The following is a 22,852-nucleotide window of genomic DNA, read 5'->3' on the forward strand; positions in this document are numbered from 1 at the left end:
CGTGATCGTTCACTTCTGTCACCAGATGTAATATCGTTGAGAACTCTTGGACGCCGGGGTTGAGGCACACGTATTTATTCCGTGATAGTTGTCACAACTACGGACATACAACACTGGAGGGGGTATCGGCCCCCTCACCCGGCTAGCTGGGAACACACTTGCTAGCCCTATCTGACCTACCTCCTAGTCCTCCACTAACGGGCTAGGGGAGGCTATCTTGCCCGACACTGGTAAGTCGGGCTACGGTACCCGGAGTCCCAGAGCACTGGCTCTGGTTCTCGGGACCACGCCGCTGGCTCGGTCCTGCGCGGCCCTGATAAGGGCGGCGTCCCAGGGGAGTCCAGGGCTCTAGCTAGACGATCTTCGGTCTTCACTGGTTTAGCTTTAACATTGTTCCCCGAGCTCTCCGGCTCATCCCCTTTTATACCAAAACCCCCCGCTGAGGGGTGGGGCCCCGGGGGATCACAACTCCGGGCCAGCCCCCCAGGCTGCCCGGTGCGGACGTCGTTGAGAGCACCTCCCCGTGCACTCACGAAGCCCCGCCCACTGTGTTTGTTTCCCGTGTGATCTTATGTATACAGCCCATCCGTAACACCCCTACACTCGTACACGGAGATGCCCGAAACGCGCCCTACCAGAAATCCACACCGCGTCCTCCGTCTCCTGGGAGCCGTGAGCGCGCAGACTCCAGCACCCCCCCCCCCCCCATGCTACAGACTCCACCCCCCCCCCCCAATGCTACAGACTCCAGCACCCCCCCCAATGCTACAGACTCCAGCACCCCCCCAATGCTACAGACTCCAGCACCCCCCCCATGCTACAGACTCCAGCACCCCCCCCCCAATGCTACAGACGCCACCCCCCCCCCCAATGCTACAGACTCCAGGACCCCCCCCCCCATGCTACAGACGCCATCCCCCCCCCAATGCTACAGACGCCACCCCCCCCCCAATGCTACAGACTCAAGCACCCCCCCCCCCCCAATGCTACAGACTCCAGAACCCCCCCCCCAATTCTACAGACTCCAGCACCCCCCCCGTGCTACAGACTCCACCCCCCCCCCCCCCGTGCTACAGACTCCAGCACCCCCCCCAATGCTACAGACTCCAGAACCCCCCCCCCCCCATGCTACAGACTCCAGCACCCCCCCCCAATGCTACAGACTCCAGAACCCCCCCCCATGCTACAGACTCCAGAACCCCCTCCCCCCCCCCCCCATGCCACAGACTCCAGAACCCCCCCCCCCATGCTACAGACTCCAGCACCCCCGCCCCCCCCCCCCATGCTACAGACTCCAGAACCCCCTTCCCCCCCCATGCTACAGACTCCAGAACCCCCCCCCCCCCCCCCGATGCTACAGACTCCAGAACCCCCCCCCCGTGCTACAGACTCCAGCACCCCCTTCCCCCCCCCCCATGCTACAGACTCCAGAACCCCCCCCCCCCCCCATGCTACAGACTCCAGAACCCCCCCCCCCCCTCCCATGCTACAGACTCCAGAACCCCGCCCCCATGCTACAGACTCCAGCACCCCCCCCCCCCCCGTGCGACAGACTCCACCCCCCCCAATGCTACAGACGCCACCCCCCCCCCAATGCTACAGACTCCAGCACCCCCCCCCCAATGCTACAGACTCCACCCCCCCAATGCTACAGACTCCACCCCCCCCCCCCCAATGCTACAGACGCCACCCCCCCCCCCAATGCTACAGACTCCAGCACCCCCCCCCCCCCCATGCTACAGATTCCAGAACCCCCCCCCCCCCCAATGCTTCAGACTCCAGAACCCCCCCCCCCCCAATGCTACAGACTCCAGCACCCCCCCCCCCCCCCCGTGCGACAGACTTCACCCCCCCAATGCTACAGACTCCAGCACCCCCTCCCCCCCCCATGCTACAGACTCCAGAACCCCCCCCCCCATGCTACAGACTCCAGAACCCCCCGCCCATGCTACAGACTCCAGCACCCCCTTCCCCCCCCCCCCCAATGCTACAGACTCCAGCACCCCCTTCCCCCCCCATGCTACAGACTCCAGAACCCCCCCCCCCCCATGCTACAGACTCCAGCACCCCCCCCCCCATGCTACAGACTCCACCCACCCCCCAATGCTACAGACTCCAGCACCCCCCCCCCCAATGCTACAGACTCCAGAACCCCCCCCCCAATGCTACAGACTCCAGCACCCCTCCCCCCCACCGAGCGGAAGACTTCACCCCCCCAATGCTACAGACTCCACCCCCCCAATGCTACAGACTCCAGCACCCCCCCCCCCCCATGCTACAGACTCCACCCCCCCAATGCTACAGACTCCAGCACCCCTCCCCCCATGCTACAGACTCCAGAACCCCCTTCCCCCCCCCATGCTACAGACATCAGCACCCCCCCCCCCAATGCTACAGACTCCAGCACCCCCCCCCCCATGCTACAGACTCCGGCACCCCCCCCCCCATGCTACAGACTCCACCCCCCCCCCCCATGCTACAGACTCCACCCCCCCCCCCATGCTACAGACTCCACCCCCCCCCCATGCTACAGACTCCACCCCCCCCCCCATGCTACAGACTCCAGAACCCCCCCCCCCCATGCTACAGACTCCACCCCCCCCCCCCATGCTACAGACTCCAGAACCCTACCCCCCATGCTACAGACTCCACCCCCCCCCATGCTACAGACTCCAGCACCCCCCCCCCCCATGCTACAGACTCCACCCCCCCCCCCCCATGCTACAGACTCCAGAACCCTCCCCCCCATGCTACAGACTCCACCCCCCCCCCCAATGCTACAGACTCCAGAACCCTCCCCCCCCATGCTACAGACTCCACCCCCCCCCCATGCTACAGACTCCAGGACCCCCCCCCCCCCCATGCTACAGACTCCAGCACCCCTCCCCATGCTACAGACTCCAGAACCCTCCCCCCCATGCTACAGACTCCACCCCCCCCCATGCTACAGACTCCAGAACCCTCCCCCCCCATGCTACAGACTCCACCCCCCCCCCCCCATGCTACAGACTCCAGAACCCCCCCCCCCATGCTACAGACTCCACCCCCCCCCCATGCTACAGACTCCAGAACCCCCCCCCCCCCAATGCTACAGACTCCAGCACCCCTCCCCCCCACCGAGCGGAAGACTTCACCCCCCCAATGCTACAGACTCCACCCCCCCAATGCTACAGACTCCAGCACCCCCCCCCCCATGCTACAGACTCCACCCCCCCAATGCTACAGACTCCAGCACCCCCCCCCCCATGCTACAGACTCCAGAACCCCCTTCCCCCCCCATGCTACAGACATCAGCACCCCCCCCCCAATGCTACAGACTCCAGCACCCCCCCCCCCCATGCTACAGACTCCGGCACCCCCCCCCCCCATGCTACAGACTCCACCCCCCCAATGCTACAGACTCCAGCACCCCCCCCCCCCCCATGCTACAGACTCCAGAACCCCCTTCCCCCCCCATGCTACAGACATCAGCACCCCCCCCCCAATGCTACAGACTCCAGCACCCCCCCCCCCCATGCTACAGACTCCGGCACCCCCCCCCCCATGCTACAGACTCCACCCCCCCCCCCCATGCTACAGACTCCACCCCCCCCCCATGCTACAGACTCCACCCCCCCCCCCCCATGCTACAGACTCCACCCCCCCCATTCTACAGACTCCACCCCCCCCCCATGCTACAGACTCCACCCCCCCCCCCATGCTACAGACTCCACCCCCCCCATGCTACAGACTCCACCCCCCCCCCCCCCCATGCTACAGACTCCAGAACCCTCCCCCCCATGCTACAGACTCCACCCCCCCCCCCATGCTACAGACTCCAGAACCCTCCCCCCCCATGCTACAGACTCCACCCCCCCCCCCCCCCATGCTACAGACTCCAGCACCCCCCCCCCCCATGCTACAGACTCCAGCACCCCCCCCCATGCTACAGACTCCAGAACCCTCCCCCCCCCATGCTACAGACTCCAGCACCCCCCCCCCCCCATGCTACAGACTCCAGAACCCTCCCCCCCATGCTACAGACTCCACCCCCCTCCGCATGCTACAGACTCCAGCACCCCCCCCCCCCATGCTACAGACTCCAGCACCCCCCCCCATGCTACAGACTCCAGCACCCCCCCCCCCCCATGCTACAGACTCCAACCCCCCAATGCTACAGACTCCAGCACCCCCCCCCCATGCTACAGACTCCAGCACCCCCCCCCATGCTACAGACTCCAGCACCCCCAATGCTACAGACTCCAGCACCCCCCCCCCCCCATGCTACAGACGCCAAGACTCCAGCACCCCCTTCCCCCCCCCCAATGCTACAGATTCCAGCACCCCCCCCCCCCCCAATGCTACAGACTCCAGCACCCCCCCCCATGCTACAGACTCCAGAACCCCCCCCCCCCCATGCTACAGATTCCAGCACCCCCCCCCCCAATGCTACAGACTCCAGAACCCCCCCCATGCTACAGCCTCCAGCACCCCCCCCCCCCCATGCTACAGACTCCACCCCCCCAATGCTACAGACTCCAGCACTCCCTTCCCCCCCCCATGCTACAGACTCCAGCACCCCCTTCCCCCCCACCCCCATGCTACAGACTCCAGAACCCCCCCCCCCCATGCTACAGACTCCAGCACCCCCTTCCCCCATGCTACAGACTCCACCCCCCCAATGTTACAGACTCCAGCACCCCCTTCCCCCCCCCATGCTACAGACCCCACCCCCCCCAATGCTACAGACTCCAGCACCCCCTTCCCCCCCCCATTCTACAGACTCCAGCACCCCCTTCCCCCCCCCATGCTACAGACTCCAGAACACCCCCCCCCCCATGCTACAGACTCCAGCACCCCCTTCCCCCATGCTACAGACTCCACCCCCCCAATGCTACAGACTCCAGAACCCCCCCCCCCATGCTACAGACTCCAGCACCCCCTTCCCCCCCCCATTCTACAGACTCCAGCACCCCCTTCCCCCCCCCATGCTACAGACTCCAGAACACCCCCCCCCCCATGCTACAGACTCCAGCACCCCCTTCCCCCATGCTACAGACTCCACCCCCCCAATGCTACAGACTCCAGAACCCCCCCCCCCATGCTACAGACTCCAGAACCCCCCCCATGCTACAGACTCCAGCACTCCCCCCCAATGCTACAGACGCCACCCCCCCCCCAATGCTACAGACTCCAGAACCCCCCCCCCCCCAATGCTACAGACTCCAGAACCCCCCCCCCCCCCCCCAATGCTACAGACTCCAGCACCACCCCCCCAATGCTACAGATTCCAGCACCTCCTTCCCCCCCATGCTAGACTCCAGAACCCCCCCCCCCCATGCTACAGACTCCAGCACCCCCTTCCCCCCCCCCATGCTACACACTCCAGAACACCCCCCCCCCCCCCCATGCTACAGACTCCACCCCCCCCCCCATGCTACAGACTCCACCCCCCCCCATGCTACAGACTCCACCCCCCCATGCCACCGCACGGGAGGCGGCCGCAGCGGCAGCAGCGACCCGTGGCCAGATAGCGACAAGCCTTGCGGACAGCAGCCAGCCCAGCCAGCCCAGCTCACCCAAGTCCAGTCAGCTCGCCCACCGGTCAGCTAGCCCACGAGCTCACTAGCTCACCAACCCAGCCAGCCAGCCAGCCCAGCCAGCCAGCTGACTATATATACTACCAGCCAGCTGACTATACTACCAGCCAGTCGGCTCACATCCAGACTACAAACAACATTGAACCGGCCAGTACAGCAACAGCCAGAGAGGCGGCCTCAACTATCCGGGCATCCAGCGAGCCGTAGCAACACACACTTGTTGTAACAAGCATGTCGGCGGAGGACGACGGCTTCTCGTTCGCGCGCAAGTTCGGAAACATCTACCTGAGCATCCTGGCGCTCTTCTGCTTCAAGCTGTGCGTGAAGCTGAGCCTGGCGCTGCTCAGCCACTTCTACATCGTGCGGGGGAACCGCAAGGAGGCGGCGCGCATCGCCAGCGAGTTCTACGGCATCGCGGAGCACAGCGGTACGGCCGCGCACTCTCACTCGGCGGCGCGCGTTGTCGAGTGCGCAGGCGGTGCAACTGCGCCAGGGCCCCCAGGGGCCAGTGTGGCCCAAGCGTCGGGCTACGAAGAGGTGGGAATTGGCCGAGAGGGGGCTAAGTGCGAATGGACAGAAGGGAGTCAATTTGATAACCTCCCACCATCGTCTCATCTCCCATCTCCCTCCCCTCCGTGCACCATCGTCTCATCTCCGTTGGAGCGGCGCGCGTCTCAGACGCTGCTGGGGGGGTCCCGGAGCTTGCGACGGAGCCTCCTGGGGGCACGGCCGCTCTGCCGCTTTGCTGTTTGCTTGAGAAGGCGACGAGAAGTCGCGTGGCGGTCGCGTGGCGGCCGTCGCTTCACCGAGCCCGGCGACGTGACCAAGACCCCAAGAGCCGCTCCTCCTCCTCTCGTTGAGCCTTCGTCAACGAGAGGAGCCCCCGAGCGCTCCAAGGAGGGCGCCGCCTTGCGGAGCGGAGCCAGCGGCGATGTGGAATTTAGGGCTGAACGATTAATCGATTTCAAATCGAAATTTGCAATTTGAAACAATGCGATTAGTAAATCGCAAAGGCTGAAATTTTTTGCGATTTGAAAAGTCCTATTACTTATTGAAAAAAAAAAATTTGAACTTTATGTATTTAACTTAACAATTGTTCTATGTTTGTTCTATTTCAGTTTAATAAATGCATGTTGGAAGCAATTCATATATTTTAAGTTCTCATCCTTTCATTAGAATATATAGAGAAGTTCATATGCTGATGATATTATGTGGTAATGCTCCATCACATGTTTTAAATCTATTACACAGTGAATATTTAACTGAAGCTTGACTTAAAAATTTTAATCGCAAATCAAATCACAATATCCGTCAGAAAAATCGCAATTAGATCTTTTCCCCAAATCGTTCAGCCCTAGACTGTGGATTTGTGTCGGGGAGTCAGATAGCGATGGAGGGAGCGGGGCCACGATCGCGGTGGGGGGGGGGGCGTGGAGTCGTCGAGATCCTTGGGGGTGGGGATAGATCCTTGGGGGTGGAGATTGATCCTTGGGTGGGGATAGATCCTTGGGGGTGGATAGATCATTGGGGTTGATGGATCCTTGGGGGTGGATAAATCCTTGGGGGTGGATAGATCATTGGGGTGGAGATAGATCCTTGGGGGTGGATAGACTCCTGGGTGTGGAGATAGATCCCTGGGGGTGGATAGACTCCTGGGGGTGGAGGGTCGGCGGTCGGGAGCGTTCGTTCGGCGCTTCTGCAGAGCCCCCTGGCTGGCGAGTCTGGCCGTGCGGATTGACCCGCGAGTGCGACCCGGCAGTGGACGAACGCGCCACCGGCGGGGGTGGACGTGTGGACGGTGTTGCGGTCGGGGTGATGCGGGCTCGCTCCACACTGCGAGGCCGTGCGCGCGCGTCTCTCTCACGTCGTGGAGAGCGCTGGCGGCCCAAGTGGTTCTCACTTGCGGTCAACACCGGTGGAGGATACATGAATCGGTACAGGGTCTACCCGAGGTCGACTCAGCCTTACATGAGTAATACTTCCCGGTGCGCTGTGTAAAGCACCAAGCACTTGGGCCTGGGGGCGGCCACGCGTGTTGCTACCCACCCCGCCGTTCTTCATAGGGGCTCGCTAAAAGCACTTTCCCCAACAGTCTGAAAAGTCTACACGGGGTGACTTTTGTCTTAAGTCTCTCGCAGCGGCTGTAGACGCCACCTATCCCACCATTCGTGCTACTATAACGATGCATAACAGTGGCTTCCACATGAAGAGGCTGGCTCCTGCCAGATGAATGTGAAATGTGGCCGGTTCCCACAAGTCATCGGAATTTGTAGCGATCAGAGAGCCCAACAAGTGGCACCAGGACGTGGGACGGTCTCAATAACTGGATGCATGACTAACACCGATGGTTCTGGTAGACTAAATTGGGACGCTATTTTAAATGTTGGCGGTATTTCTCGGGTGAGTGAACGTGTGTGGTTATCTCGCTTAAGGTTTGGTACTCAACCGTGACACGGCAATAGCAGCCAGTCGCCGCTGTTCTCACTTGAGCTTATACCACGTGGCTTTGCTGCCGCTTAATTTAGCGACTTGAGAGATGATAGGAGGAAACGTGACCGAGATATACGATTGTTTTTTCCATTCCCCCCATACCTGATCTATATCACCTGGCCGTATTAGTGGCAGCGTCGTTTCTTTGAGACGTGGTTTAGCACGTGGTCGGCTCATCCAATGATCTTCCCGCGGTAAATGAAGTATGTGCCACATTGTGAACATCCAAATCCTGATCGCGCAGTGTGTAGCCTGGCCACCACTCATATGAATGTGGTGTGGAAATTCCACCACTGATTTAGGACGGACACCGGAGATCAGCGCTGCCCACCGTTCGCGTGCGCAATGGACACACTGACGAATGTTCCTACACGTGAGGGTGTGTGTAAATCTGACACCGATTTGGACTAACTCACATCTCTGCCACTTGGTAAGCCCGTCTGTATCTCACGCACAGGAGGTAGTTGTGTAGCTATGGGGTCTTAGCCATCTCATGGCGACGCTTGCGAGTGTAAGTTGGCATACGTCTATACGACTCTCATGGACATGTAATCGTACAGCTCCCTTTTTTGTCAGCCCACTCACTGCTGGATGAAGGATCTCCTGACGCCGTGCGGTTCGTGGGGGTTATTTGGCCATACTTCACCACGCGGATCGCAGTGCACTAACCAGAACATACACTCGATGGCGAGGATGGAGCCGCGCATGGCTTTGTGCAGAGTGTCTCGCGACACGCACGCGTGGCTCGTTGACAGTGGAGCAGCTGGCGAGTGCCAGTGTGTGTGTGCCCTGCTTTGTGTGTGTCCGTGTCTACGGGCTGTTTATGTGCCACGTGTGTTGTGAGCTGGATCGTGGGGGCGTTCTTAATTTAGCGCTGTACTCTCTGAGCTAAACTTAGCTGCGAACGAGGGGGGTGGCAGCCTTGGGGGCGAGTGACCCCTTGCAGTATTATTAGAGGAAGAATATCTTGCCAAGAATCGATTCCGGAATCAATCTCTTAAAACAAATCGGCAAATGCCAACGGCAGAGTTCGATTTGTCTCGAGGTGACGCCACTTCCTAAGCGATGGATATAGATGCGACGGAGCTTATTTTAGAGCAGACGCTTTGGCGGCTCTTGCGCAATGCCTCTGCGTAGAACAGGGTGGGAGGACCACGTGCCGCGTTTACGCTTCGAAGGCTTCGCCATCACGTGAAGTAGCCACATTTTTACGACGTCTTCGGAGGCAAGCTGACCTTTCAAAGTTATCGATATATTTTTGTTGTTGTGGGAATGTGTCCAACAGCAGTGGTACAATATATGTATGTATACACCGTGGATTAACGCTTTTAGACGAGTAAACGAGTCTGGTCAGCAGTGGAAGGTGTCCTGATTCGGTCACATGAGGGAATGAACTAATTTGAGGACACAGCAAGGAATGTCACAATGTTAGCAACGATATTGGAAGGCAGTATTCACATCGTATGTTGAAAGTGTGTAACATGAAAGTCGCGTAACTTAAGTCCGAAGAGAATGTTCACTCCGAAGCGTGATAAGGCTTAATAAAAATCACATGGAACGACATGCAGGAGTGAGATGGAGGAGCGAGATGGGAGTGAGACGCAGGGGTGAGATGGAGTGAGACGCAGCAGCGAGACGCAGGGGTGAGATGAAGTGAGAGGCAGAAGCGAGACGCAGGGGTGAGATGGAGTGTGAGACGCAGCAGCGAGACGGAGGGGTGAGACACAGTAGTGAGACGCAGCAGCGAGACGGAGGAGTTAGATGGAGTGTGAGACGTAGGAGTGAGGTGGAGAAACGAGATGGTGAAGGAGCGAGATGGTGGAGGAGCGAGATGGTGGAGGAGCGAGATGGTGGAGGAGCCAGATGGAGGAGGAGTGAGTGGTGGAGGAGCAAGATGGTGGAGGAGTGAGTGGTGGAGGAGCGAGATGGTGGCGGAGCGAGATGGTGGAGGAGTGAGATGGTGGAGGAGCGAGATGATGGAGTGAGTGGTAGAGGAGTGAGATGGTGGAGGAGTGAGATGGTGGAGGAGTGAGATGGTGGAGGAGCGAGATGGTGGAGGAGCGAGATGGTGGAGGAGCGAGATGGCGGAGGAGCGAGATGGTGGAGGAGCAAGATGGTGGAGGAGCGAGATGGTGGAGGAGCGAGATGGTGGAGGAGCGAGATGGTGGAGGAGCGAGATGGTGGAGGAGCGAGACGGTGGAGGAGCGAGACGGTGGAGGAGCGAGACGGTGGAGGAGCGAGATGGTGGAGGAGCGAGATGGTGGAGGAGAGAGACGGTGGAGGAGCGAGATGGTGGAGGAGCGAGACGGTGGAGGAGCGAGATGGTGGAGGAGAGAGATGGTGGAGGAGCGAGTGGTGGATGAGCGAGATGGTGGAGGATTGAGATGGTGGAGGAGTGAGATGGTGGAGGAGCGAGATGGCGAAGGAGTGAGATGGTAGAGGAGTGAGATGGTGGAGGAGCGAGATGGTGGAGGAGCACGATGGTGGAGGAGCGAGATGGTGTCGAGATGGTGGAGGAGTGAGATGGTGGAGGAGCGAGATGGTGGAGGAGCGAGGTGGTGGAGGAGCGAGATGGTGGAGGAGCGAGATGGTGGAGGAGCGAGCTGGTGGAGGAGCGAGATGGTGGAGGAGCGAGATGGTGGAGGAGCGAGATGGTGGAGGAGAGAGATGGTGGAGGAGCGAGATGGTGGAGGAGCGAGATGGTGGAGGAGCGAGATGGTGGAGGAGCGAGATGGTGGAGGAGCGAGATGGTGGAGGAGCGAGAAGGTGGATGAGCGAGATTGTGAAGGAGCGAGATGGTGGAGTGAGATGGTGGAAGAGTGAGTGGTGGAGGAGTGAGATGGTGGCGGAGCGAGATGGTGGAGGAGCGAGATGGTGGAGGAGTGAGATGGTGGAGGAGTGAGATGGTGGAGGAGTGAGATGGTGGAGGAGTGAGATGGTGGAGCGAGATGGTGAAGAAGCGAGATGGTGGAGAAGTGAGATGGTGGAGGAGTGAGTGGTGGAGGAGTGAGATGGTGGAGGAGTGAGTGGTGGAGGAGTGAGATGGTGGAGGAGCGGTGAGCATCCATCTGCCGCACCCTCCTCCTCTCCTCGGGATATATTTGGAGCTCGATCACAAACCTCTGACACTCTGGAATCGATGCTGGGCAGAATCGTCCGAGAAAATCGGCGGCGCGAAATCGATTCCCGGTGTGAGCCTCGCGCACGTGCGTCCATCGCGACGTCGATAACGACGACGTTGTCGAGTGATTGAGGAGTTGTATGGAGGCACGGTGAGATGGAAGAGTGGGACCTGTCACGTAAGCGCCGCGAGGCGGAGGAGGAAGCGGCGGCGGTGCCACCCAAGCGGCGGCGCGACGCGGGGTGGGCGGTGCTCACGTGCCAAGGTGCGCGCGCGTGCGCGGGCGCGTGCGCGTGAATTCAAGAGCGGTGGCGCGGCGGTGAGCGCGCAGACGCCACGAACCCCGGCCAGAGTTCGGTCAACACCGGTCGTGGGTCCTCCCCCTTAGGTAGACTCGGCCTCAATGAGGGAGACAAAGGCGGCCGGGCGTGGTGCTGGCTACCCACCTCGTGTGCCGTGTTGGCCTTCATCGATGCCCGCAAACAACACTTGCCCCGACAGTCTGTTCAAGGCCATACGGAGGAGGGGGGGGCGTATTTATCCTTTGTACGCGTGCGGCTTGTGTGTGTGGCTAATATCGACTTTATACCTTGCAAAATGTATCTATTGGGTGTTTGAACATCTTAACAGCTGTTTTATTGCCAGAAAGGGTCAAATCCTATTCTTATGTTGCATTATTTCATACAGGAAAAAGGTCTCATTAATTGTGAGTATTGTACCTTGAAATGTTTTTATTTATTAATACTGTCACTGTGAGACTGTCTTCCTCTAAATCAAATACAAGGTGCAACTAAAATAATGTATAGAGAGTTATAACCTATATTTTATTGTATACCGGTTAACAACATCCAGTAGCTGTCTCAGTAAAAGAGAAAGGAGTCTGGAGAAAGGAGGGGGGCCGACAGTCGGATCTTGCATATCCCCCAGTTGAAATTGGGAGTTACGCCCCTGCACTCACATTATTTAATATTATTTACATTGCCATGTAACTTTATACATTCCCATGCAAATATTTTCTGCATTGAAGGTCTCATTATCGACCACATGGCAATGCACTGACCGTCCAATGGACACTGGTTGTCTGCAGATTATGTTTGCCAAAGTGCAGTCATTCCAGCCGGGTGGTGTCCGTCACAAGAGTGCTCGACTCACAATCAAGAGGTTACGAGTTGGAATCCCAGTCTGGTGTCAACTCATTTTATCCTTTATCCAAAAATAACAAAATTGAGTATCGCTTTGCAGCAAGTGATCAGTGGTTGTAATGTGGACGGGATGATCCCTGCCATATGAATGTGGAATTTCAGTACCACCGCACCCTCATTTGAGCATGGGAATACTTTGACTCGTTCAAATTATTTGCACAGACAGCTGCACATTTTATGGACATGCACGTGTCTCAGTTGATCTGACAAACTGCAGTGAGGAAGCATGAGGACTTGAGTTTGAAAAGCCCTTGTCTTCAACCTGAGATGCTTCTGGACAAACCAGACATTGCTGGTGAGTAGGATATCCTTGATGAATTTGACAAAGCTGCTTGTGTAATGTCTGAAATGTAGGCTAATCTAAGCAGGCATCAGCTCCAAGCCCGTGACAATAAGTGTGAGTGAGCACCAGCTGTCTGCTCCAGAATGGGGCTGGCATCATGTTGTTCAAGTTGGCTGGGGGCATGTGGGTGGGCGTGTGGGGTTGTGCTTCAGTTTTGCCCTTTATTCCTGGACGCACACATCACCATTGTCAATTGATATCTCAACCTGTGTCTCCCATACGGATGACTCAACCTAAAATTAGTGTCTGGTGTTAACCTTGAGCGGTGAGGACGCAGCGTCATGCTGGGGGTATTTATTTACTTACGTGTTTATTAAAGGTTTTCTGGTGAGTACAATGCACAAACATGATGCTAAATAATGGCGCAATAATACAATCAGTGGGTAGCAAAAGTTGAAGTAGAGTAATCAGACCTGTAATGCGCTGTTCCTTCTTTAATTCCTTACATTTCTGTTGTATGTTATTTTGCACCGTACGTAGCCAATCATGCTTATCAGAGGTGCGCAGCCAGCATCCTCTCCTGTTCTTCCAACGTAGCCATCCCAAATAGTATTTTCCTGGCCGTATCTCGGCTTCTTCGGGGTTTAAAAACTCATGCAAATGGAACCACCCTGGCAATATCTTAAGTCAAGCTCTCCTGGACAAATTATCACACAAGATTTACACAATTGAGGGTTTGAAACGATAGTTGGCATGTGGATAATAACCAAGAAAACCTCGTATATTTGTACAACTCCAACTATACTGGACCCACAATGATTGTTCAGGCAGGAGTAGGATTTTAAAGCATTTATATATCAAAAGAACACTCAGCTAGTCATATGTCAGCGAATGTTTTTTCAAAAATAATATTTGTCAAGGTTATAAAATACATACATTGGTAATGCTGTAAACTTTTTTTTTAATCAGTTACAGCCTGGAAGCCACTACCGATGTACAGTATATGAAAATTCGTTCTAAATAAACCTCCACCTGCTTGCAAAGATAACCCCATCGTCCTACTCTGAGAATAATGTGAATAGATGAGGTGGGTCTGTATGTAATACTTCCACAGTGTGGTACAGCAATAGTTTGTGGTGGCCCAGTGGTGCACTCACTGCTCAATGAACCCAGCAACCCGAGTTAGATTTACAGCCACGACTAACATCAGTAGCAAGCCATATCTGAACCAGTCCTGGGCCCATCCCATCACCAACCCACACTGGCCCACATGGTGAATTATGGTCCAGAGACCACAATGACCGACGTGGCATGGGGGAGGCCTTCCTCCAGCTGTGGAATTACAAAGGGGCCGTATTTTATATATCTTTGCGTGCGTGTTCTTGCGTGCACGTTGTTGTGTATGCGTGCGTTAGGATCGTGGGCCGACCGGAGCCTGCAGCATGAAGCTGCGAGCCAGGGACGTCTTCTCTCACTCAAAACGTACATTGCACAGGTGAGTAAGCATGCAGGTCCGCAAATAAATACACGAGCAAAAACATAAAAAAACAACTTAAAACTACGCATGAAACCATACGACCTGCACGATTGTGAATTTCAAAAGCCAATCACGGATAGTTTTAGACGCTGGTCTTATAAGGTGAAATGTATATATTTCATCTGAAGTTGACGTTCTCGGTCACTTGACACAATCATTATTCGCTGGCAAGGACTGGAATGCAGGGCGCCAGGATTGTAGCACAATGCGCCGACCACGAAACCACCACTGCTGGCATTACACTACCATCCCGCTCTAGATGCACGGACACGTTTATACGCGTGCATGTGCACACACCTACTGCGGTAATAATGTGATATTCTTATGGTACGCTTCACATTGACGTGTCATTGGCAGGGCTGCAATGTGAATGCGTTGACGATAGACCAGGTGACCCCACTGCACGAGGCGTGTCTTGGGGGGCATGTGTCCTGTGCTCGAGCCCTCATCCAAGCGGGGGCCATGGTATTACACCCACGCGCACACACACACGGCACGCGCACATACGCAGGCACCCATGCACACACACGGCACCCACACACACACACGCGGCATGCACAAACACGACACACACACACGGCACCCATGCACACGGCACCTATGCACGCACACGGCACACGCACACACACACGGCACGTGCACACAGATGGCACCCACACACACACACACGACCCCTATGCACGCACACGGCACGCGCACACACACGGCCACCTGACACTGCTTTTGGCGGGAAAATCATAGACATGATGTAATATAAGTGACATTCCCTCTGACATCATACTTTAGAATCAACTACTTTTTTCCCACGTCATTCGAATCTTCATATCTAGGTAGGATTTTCAGATTTAATTTTGCATGGATATGAAATTTGGGAATACATCCCGAAAATATGTCAAGCGTGATGCACAGGTACATAGTGTGCCAATACAATTTCTAGGTATGTCACAATTCATCGACTTATTCATTGCGAGATGTGAATGTACCTTTAGGCTAATATCACGGGAATGGCAGACAAAAGAGACAGACAAGACAACTGAGACACATTGCAAACGAGATTCCCACTTCGAAAAACAAAAATCTGAAAACGTATCAGAGAAGGTTTGAATATTTATTGGCGTCCACCTATGTGAGTACAGTAGAACTCCTCTTAACGACGGTAATTGTTTCCACGAAACCGGTCGTTAATTGAGTATAGGAAATACACGTTAAAGGCTTAATTTGTTCCGATAGCATCGAAAGTTGCCTTTTTCACCCGAAAAACTTACTTTTTAATATTTAAACAATGGATATTAGTAACAACATTATAAATCTAGAATATTAAAAGAAACATGGTTAATAAATGCATTCATATTAGTGTACCTACAACATCCCGTCGTTTACAGGGAATGGTCGGTAAGAGAAGACATTGTGCTCTATGGAGGCCCGTCGTTAAGCGATTAGTCGTTAACAGAGGTTTTCCTGTCCTGTTATTTGCATAACTGGGTGTGTGTGTGCATGCGTGACGACCAGAGCTCGAATCCCATGGCCAACACCAGTGACGATTATTTGAACCGGTCCTGGCCTCTCCTCAGTCGACTCGGCCTCAAATTAATACCATGTACGGTGTATAAGCATCACAACTGGGGAGACAAAGGCGGCCGGGCGTGGAGCTGGCCACCCACCTCCTCGCGTGCCATTCCGGCCTTTATAGGTGCTACTCGTGAACAGAACTTGTCCCAAAAAGTCTGTTTCAGGCCATACTGGGGGATCTCTGTCTTTGTGGCTAGGTGAATGCTATGACGATAGACGGTGTGACCCCGCTGGTGAATGCGTGCGTGCGCGGGAGCCCTGCGTGCGTGAAGCTGCTCCTGGAGAGCGGCGCAACCCTCTACTGCGCCGCACACACCACCCCGCTGCACGAGGCGGCCACTCGTGGTGGGTACACACCACTCCCCGCACGCTGCACCGTCCCGTCAACTTGAGTCTGCCCGTAGAAGCATCCACTGGGCCCTGTTGATTTTAATGGTTCTCTTGGTTAAATCTGCAAAATACATTATTTTCTTCATCATCTTGATGCTGGTAAAAAAATGTCCCATGGATATAACTGCTTAACCCAAGCTATTCATGCTTTGATGTTTGCATTGTCTTCGTGCTGTTCGACTTTTGGCATTCTTTGGTCTAAAACTAGTGCGAAAAGGCCATGAAGGAGGCTGTCTCTGGCGTAGGCCATTTCGTTTCAAGGACAATGCATATGTGATCAAAGCATGTTGTTTGCATGTTTAACCACTCACGTGCTTTGTGAATGCAGACTAGATGCCTTGTGATGGTTGTCTGTTTGGTGTTGGAACATCTTAACGCCTCCTGTATTCTTTCCGGAAAGACTGATGCCTATTCTTTATTCATCATGTTGATGCTGGCAAAAGCAGCCTCCCATAGATACTTGATGGGCCTGTTGTCCCCAAAAGAGAAAATAACCAAAGCCTTAAAGCTCCTCATACTTCCTCTTTTAAATCCCCAGGTTTAATTCGGTGTGCGGAAACAGGGCATTATCGGTGGCTGCTGCCTCGTGGAATGCTATATCATCGCATTAGATTTGGGAATTCAGTCATTGCTGATCATGAAAAACCTCCATTCACTCCTGAAACTCAAGTTTATCAAATGATTGGCAGAGAGGCGTAAGCCGGGTCTGTATGTGATTGCTTTCTTACATTATATTTTTTCCCCTTTATTTTTGTTCCTAAAATTATGTAGCCCTGCTTTTTTGTGTACGTTTTCCACTGATTCCCTATTCCTATATCATATGAAGTACGTACCGGTGCTTGCTCTTTGTATCTCGACCTATGTAGTCATGATTGTAATTAACATCTGTATCGTCGCAGGATGCCCTTGAAAAAGGCAAACACTCATTGGTCCCTTCCTGCAAAAATTAATAAAGTGAATCTAAACTGCACCCACGCCACCCCACACGCCGCACCGTCACATCGTTCTGCACACCACACCCGGCCACACCACGTGCACCATCACCACCCTGTGCCGCTCCATTCTACATAGCACACTCCGCATACCATGAAACCACACCATGATACATCGCATACACTGTCACACCATACTACACACAACATTTTGCCTACCATGAATCCACAACATGTTACGCACCTCACTCCGCACACCATGAAACCGGACCCGAATACATCAGTCACACCACCCCACCCTTGCACACAAAGTCACACCATCCCACATCACGCAACGCAGACTTCCATTGGTGGCAAGCACAACCCACACACCGCATGGCAGGAGTTTCACAGCTATTAAGAAAATGAGTTCTTCATTATGTCTGTGAATTTGTTACAGTCTCAACATTTCCCCACACCTAGGATTAGCACGGTTGGCTAAGTAAGATGCAAAAGAAATTACACATACATTTCATAAGTGACTTTTGATTTCAAGAAAATTCTCCATGGCAACAGACTATTGCTCATGCCACACCAGTTGTCATTTTTAGCTGCATGGTGGAGACACCACCAGAGTGCCAGTGCCCGACATACTGCCCCAAGGGGTGTCGTTGAGTGGCACAAACTTTCTGACAGGAGACGCAGGTGTTGTGGGTTTTCAGGGTAGGGTGTTTGGTGATCACATCGCACGTCTATTTCCCTCTTGCTGTGTTCTCGATGGGTCTTGCTTTGTTCTGCTTCTTGTTGTGTTGATCATTCTGTTGGCGGCCAGTGCCATCAGCTGCCCGGTCATCGCAAGCCTGCTCACCGCACTCTTTAACAGTCCTCCCACCGTCCCAAATTTAGATGCCATTTGCACTCACAAATATCTCTAATTTAGCCCAATAAAGTGCTATAAACTGCTGTTAGTGGGTATCTAATGAGTCAACAGGGATGGTGTTGCCAACTGAGCTGTTGTCGATTGCCAATACTCATACACAGCGCCAGATCCTCATCTTTTCTGAGTTGACCGAGCTAAGGCGAGATGAGATGTTGATAGCACGTGCCACTGACGTTGTACGTTGTCGCTAATAGACGAGCCACTATACCACCATTCCCCACTGCAATAGACCTCTCCAGTAACTCCACCCCCAATCCCCTCCTCTCATCCAGGTCACGTGGACGTGCTGGAGACGCTGCTCGAGTTTGGGGCAAACATCGACGCGGAGCTGCCCCACACAGGGACGGCGCTGTATGCGGCGAGCCTGCATGGCCGCGATGCCTGTGTGCGGGCTCTGTTACGTGCAGGTGCGGTTAAACGCACAATTCTCTCTGTAAGGATTCACTTTTATTTTGCTCCTGAATACCGAAGGATCTTAAAGCACCAAAGTATCCTGAGGCCAAAGCATCGCGGTTTGTTTCTGGCTCGGCTCGGCAAACTGCCAGCGGAAAACCACCCGTACCGGTGAGGTTCCCATTCTAGGCACGGCTCGGATGCGCCGATGGAAAATGGGCATCTCTTTGTCCGTGTGCAGGCGCGGACGTCAACAAGGGGTGTTTCCGCACCACTCCACTGCACGTGGCATCGCGCGCGATGCACAGCAGCACAATGGATGTGCACGGCAGGGTGCGCGCTGTGCTGGGCCTGCACGGCCCGCTGGGCGTGTACGACGAGGGGGGCGACAACGGCGCGCACGGCGGCGTGTACTGCACCGCGCACGGCCTGCGCCTGGTCGGGCTGCTCCTCGAGTTCGGAGCCGACGTCAACGTTAGGGACGCGGACGGCAAGCGAGCGGTGGATTACGCGCACCATGCACACCCCGAGTGCACGCTGCAACAGTTGCTGCAGTCGCACGAAGGTGCGTTGCTGCAGTACGCGCCATCTGCACGTTGAATACGCCATCTGCTTGTGTATTCTGAGATGCGTTATCATAATGAGAATAATTTGCAGCCCATTGCCAATGCACTGCTGTACCATGCTGTGTCGACAGCCTGCCGGGGATATAATGATGAATCACAAAGTGCCTTTTGACATCATATTACGTCAACTAATTATAAACAGTAATTTAGGTAGAAGAGAGGTAATGCTCCTCAAACTGCATGGTGTCGGACGGATTCGGATGACATGAATATTTAATCCATGCTGGGATGATGGTGTATGCGTCAAACCACTTATTCTATAAGCCATATTTTTTTTAACGTAGATAATTACCATCAATATGTACCATTAGCATGATTTTAACATTTTTACCAAGGTTGTTTAATTTGTGGAACTGCCAATTGGGGAGGCATAGACAGCATATATGCCAGATGAGCTTATATGCTGTGAGAAATAAATAAGCAAGGTCTTCTCCATATAGGCATTCTGGAAGTGCCTAATTTCAGTGGCATAAATTTGGCACAAGCAGACTTTGGACCAGGTTCAACATAAGTGTCTCATCAGCAACCAGGCTTTCTTGAATGGATGCTGGTGAAGTGCCAAGTGTTTATAGGTAAGCACCCTCAAAGGTAAGGAAGGAGGCATCTATACAATGAGTCACACGTCCTGGCTATTTTGATGTGCAGTCTAAAGAACACTCGTTACCTACACGTTTTTTTAAATCGTTGTCTCTTTCCATGTACCTGTGTGCAGACCCGCAGTCTCTCACGCAGATATGCAGACTGGCGATACGAAAGAAGCTTGGTCGAGCGCGACTGCACATGATATCTTGTCTACCCCTGCCCAGAATCATCACCAACTACCTGCAGTACTGCTAGGCTTGTACGAACACTTGCGCGCGTTTGTACTTGCTGTCGCACTAGAAACATAAAAGTGTCTGCTTTAAAACAAGGCTGAATGTCACAAGCATGCACTTAACTCTCACCCGCTCATTTGCTTGTGCCAATTTGGCGGTGTTGCATCACGTCTTGAAAGTGAATGTGTGCATATGCCGAATCCACTGAGCGGATTGTGGCTGTCAGGTAGGGGAAGTTGCCAACACTGTTGACGTGCACAACATTACATGTGCAAGCTGTTAATTGTAATGTGGAGGCAATGTATAATATGAACCCGTCAGCATCTAACAAGTTACATGGATTTCATGGAATGGAAAACCTGAGGGAGGGTTTTTACCTCTTCAGGCAAAATCCCCAAAGGTTTACGGATGTAGACTGCACCTTGGTCATGGAAAAGTCACTTCCCAAAGCTCACGCACTACACTAATTAGCAACTCGTTTTATTAACACGTAGGGTTTTGCAGACAGTGTTATGATTCATATATTTTTGTTGTGCAGGCTACAATGATCTGGTGAAATTGTTAAGACCCTCCACCCAACTAACAGCCAAATTAATTGTCACGTGTACAAGAATTTGCCGCATAAATGGTTATTGTTTCAGCTCACTGATAAGTTAAAGCACAATCCTCACAACCAAATAGCAATTAGATATGTTTCATTTGAAACTCCACCAATCAGATCAAGATCACGGAAGAGTGAACAACAATCAAGTAAGTCGTTTTGACTTGCCGATTCTGACTTCCTGGATTGTGGTGTGAAATGAAGTCCCGTATCCGATTGATAAACCTGTTTGCGAGGATTGTTCTTTCAACTTGCCGCGAGCTGAAACATTAAATGGCGCGTTAAACACTGGTACACGCGACACATTTTCTGGTGGCGTCGGATGGTGGAGGATCTCAACGACAGAGATTTTAGTCGGATCATTATGTGACCTAACCCAAAAGAAATTATGAATCCGGTTTTCATTTTTGTACCTTTTCCAGCCATGTACAGAAATATGGACTTTGTTGCCGTTATTGACTTGTGTTTAAATTTGTATAATAAATATACCTATATGTATAACTGACACGATTGTGAAGTCATTGCAACCAACTGTCGGAATGATGTACAGCAGTGGTGTCTCATAGCTCCAAAACTAAACGTTCGCTTGTCCTGTTTCTGGGGGCACCTCAATGTGTAGGACAGCTGAAATATGGAGTGGTGAAGGTGCAGCCCTGAAATTGCTGGCGAATGCCACTGCTGGCTGAAGGATTGACACGAGAGCAAGCTCTCGAGAGCCCCTCTGGAACAGAGTTCGGACTACTCTTTGCACGTGGTTTAGAAAGTGATGGGAGTATCCGCACTTTACCGTAGCACACGCAACCTACTGACCGGCTATGGTGTATCCATTTTTACTGCTGGGTGGACAGCGGCGGTGGGATTTAAGAAAAGCCGATCGATTCAACTGCTGCACTGGGTGAAATAATTATCGAACCAGCAGCCTGTTCAGTGGGCTTGACATTACACCACGGCAACATCCCATGCAGTTGTAATTAAGTAATGTTATACCATTTCTTTGCAGTTTGTAAAACTGGCCTTTTAATACAATTTACTTTGCCAAAAGTCCATATGTATTGTTGTAAAATGGAGACTGCAATACACACGTACTCTATAGTCTATATGGTGGTCTCGAGTAGCTATCATGAGCTCCTGGTCTGCCATCTTCTCAGTCTTATACACCATAGAATGGGTGGCAAACACCTACCCAACAATCTTGTCATTGGTATGCAACCGATACACCGTGCTAGAAAATGGGTTAGTCCTCTCCCTACAATGTCCCACTTGCAGGCAGGTTCTACTCATATAATCCAGTGTATTGCCACACTAGGGTGACATTACACAATTCCGCAGGCTACACAGACCCCGTGAGAATCTCGTGGGCATGGATACGAGTGAATAAAACAAACGGCAACGGACAAGAACGTAAATGATGGCACATGAAGCGATCCTTGTGTGCCATCTCAACACTGCTTGTTCTTCTCTGGCATGTTCTCTCCTTTGGCTGTCATGCCATCATCATTATCGTCTATCAGCTAAAATAATGCAGCTTCAGCAAAACCATTGTAAGAAACATCCAGTGGATTGGTACAAGTTGGTTTTGAGGGCTGTTTTCTGACTTTGGGTAACACAATTTAAACAGAGCATGACTATGGAACGGCGAGCTAAGATTAGCTCCAGTTCAAATATCTTTAGAAGGCTCCCAACTTGGGCAGTCGACAATGGTGTGTCACAGATTGTCTGGTCGTGGATAATAAATATGTAACATCCCAGGTTACTTAACATCGAACTTAAATTGCTTTGTTATACGTCAATGAATTTGTACTTATCAATTTAAGTTGCATACATACATTTTCCAACAGAGCCACTAAAAAATAAATATCTACGACGAATGTAAATACTTTCAAGGGGAATTCATTTACCAGGAAAATGAAATTACCCGTAGCAGAGCCAAGCCTTGTGGTGGCGCACAGATGACAGGTGAGATGACACGGCTGGGGGCAGCGGCTGGGGGCAGCATGTGGTGCCTGATCAGGTATGTGCAATGTTTTCCCCAGATTCAACGATCTTATTTCAGCCGATAAAGCCGACTGAGCTAGTGGCTCTTTTTCAGAGGCAACCAGGCCACACATGACAGCCCTTGGAAATAGCTTTTTATGTGGGAATTGATACCAAATAATCTAAACGCATGTTTCTAAATCTGGAGAGCAAAACCAGATGACCCGGAATAACAACCGCACGACCACGGCGAGAACGTGAGAACATTCATGATCAGGGTCAGAATCGAACCCATAACCTACTGCATACCAAGTGAGGGAGATAACATTTCGCCACCGTGATAGAAACCTTCCTTACATACCCTGTGACCAATCTCTCACTCATTGATTCAATACATTTAATACTGAGACTAAATGTAATA

The 22,852-nt window shown here is 53.4% G+C and overlaps 1 protein-coding gene across 1 annotated transcript; it reads left to right on the forward strand.

The window, feature by feature from the left end:
- The first annotated feature begins 5,508 nt into the window (after positions 1-5,508).
- Positions 5,509-20,958, forward strand: ASB5 (ankyrin repeat and SOCS box containing 5). The gene is made up of 7 exons (XM_078595830.1): positions 5,509-6,006; positions 14,091-14,170; positions 14,570-14,677; positions 15,979-16,126; positions 18,295-18,429; positions 18,657-18,980; positions 19,754-20,958. The coding sequence occupies exons 1-7, from the start codon at positions 5,811-5,813 to the stop codon at positions 19,876-19,878; spliced, it is 1,116 nt and encodes a 371-aa protein (XP_078451956.1). The 5' UTR covers positions 5,509-5,810; the 3' UTR covers positions 19,879-20,958.
- Positions 20,959-22,852: the final 1,894 nt, after the last annotated feature.

Source organism: Lampetra planeri, chromosome 7, assembly GCF_965212315.1.
Source record: "Lampetra planeri chromosome 7, kcLamPlan1.2.h2, whole genome shotgun sequence".
NCBI lineage: Eukaryota > Metazoa > Chordata > Hyperoartia > Petromyzontiformes > Petromyzontidae > Lampetra > Lampetra planeri.

Excerpts from the sequence above, each read along its gene's own strand:
- ASB5 (XM_078595830.1), top strand. The coding sequence starts at position 5,811 with ATGTCGGCGGAGGACGACGGCTTCTCGTTCGCGCGCAAGTTCGGAAAC. Across the intron at positions 16,127-18,294 it reads GCACGAGGCGGCCACTCGTG|GTCACGTGGACGTGCTGGAG; the intron begins GTGGGTACACAC and ends CCTCTCATCCAG. Across the intron at positions 18,430-18,656 it reads GCGGGCTCTGTTACGTGCAG|GCGCGGACGTCAACAAGGGG; the intron begins GTGCGGTTAAAC and ends GTCCGTGTGCAG.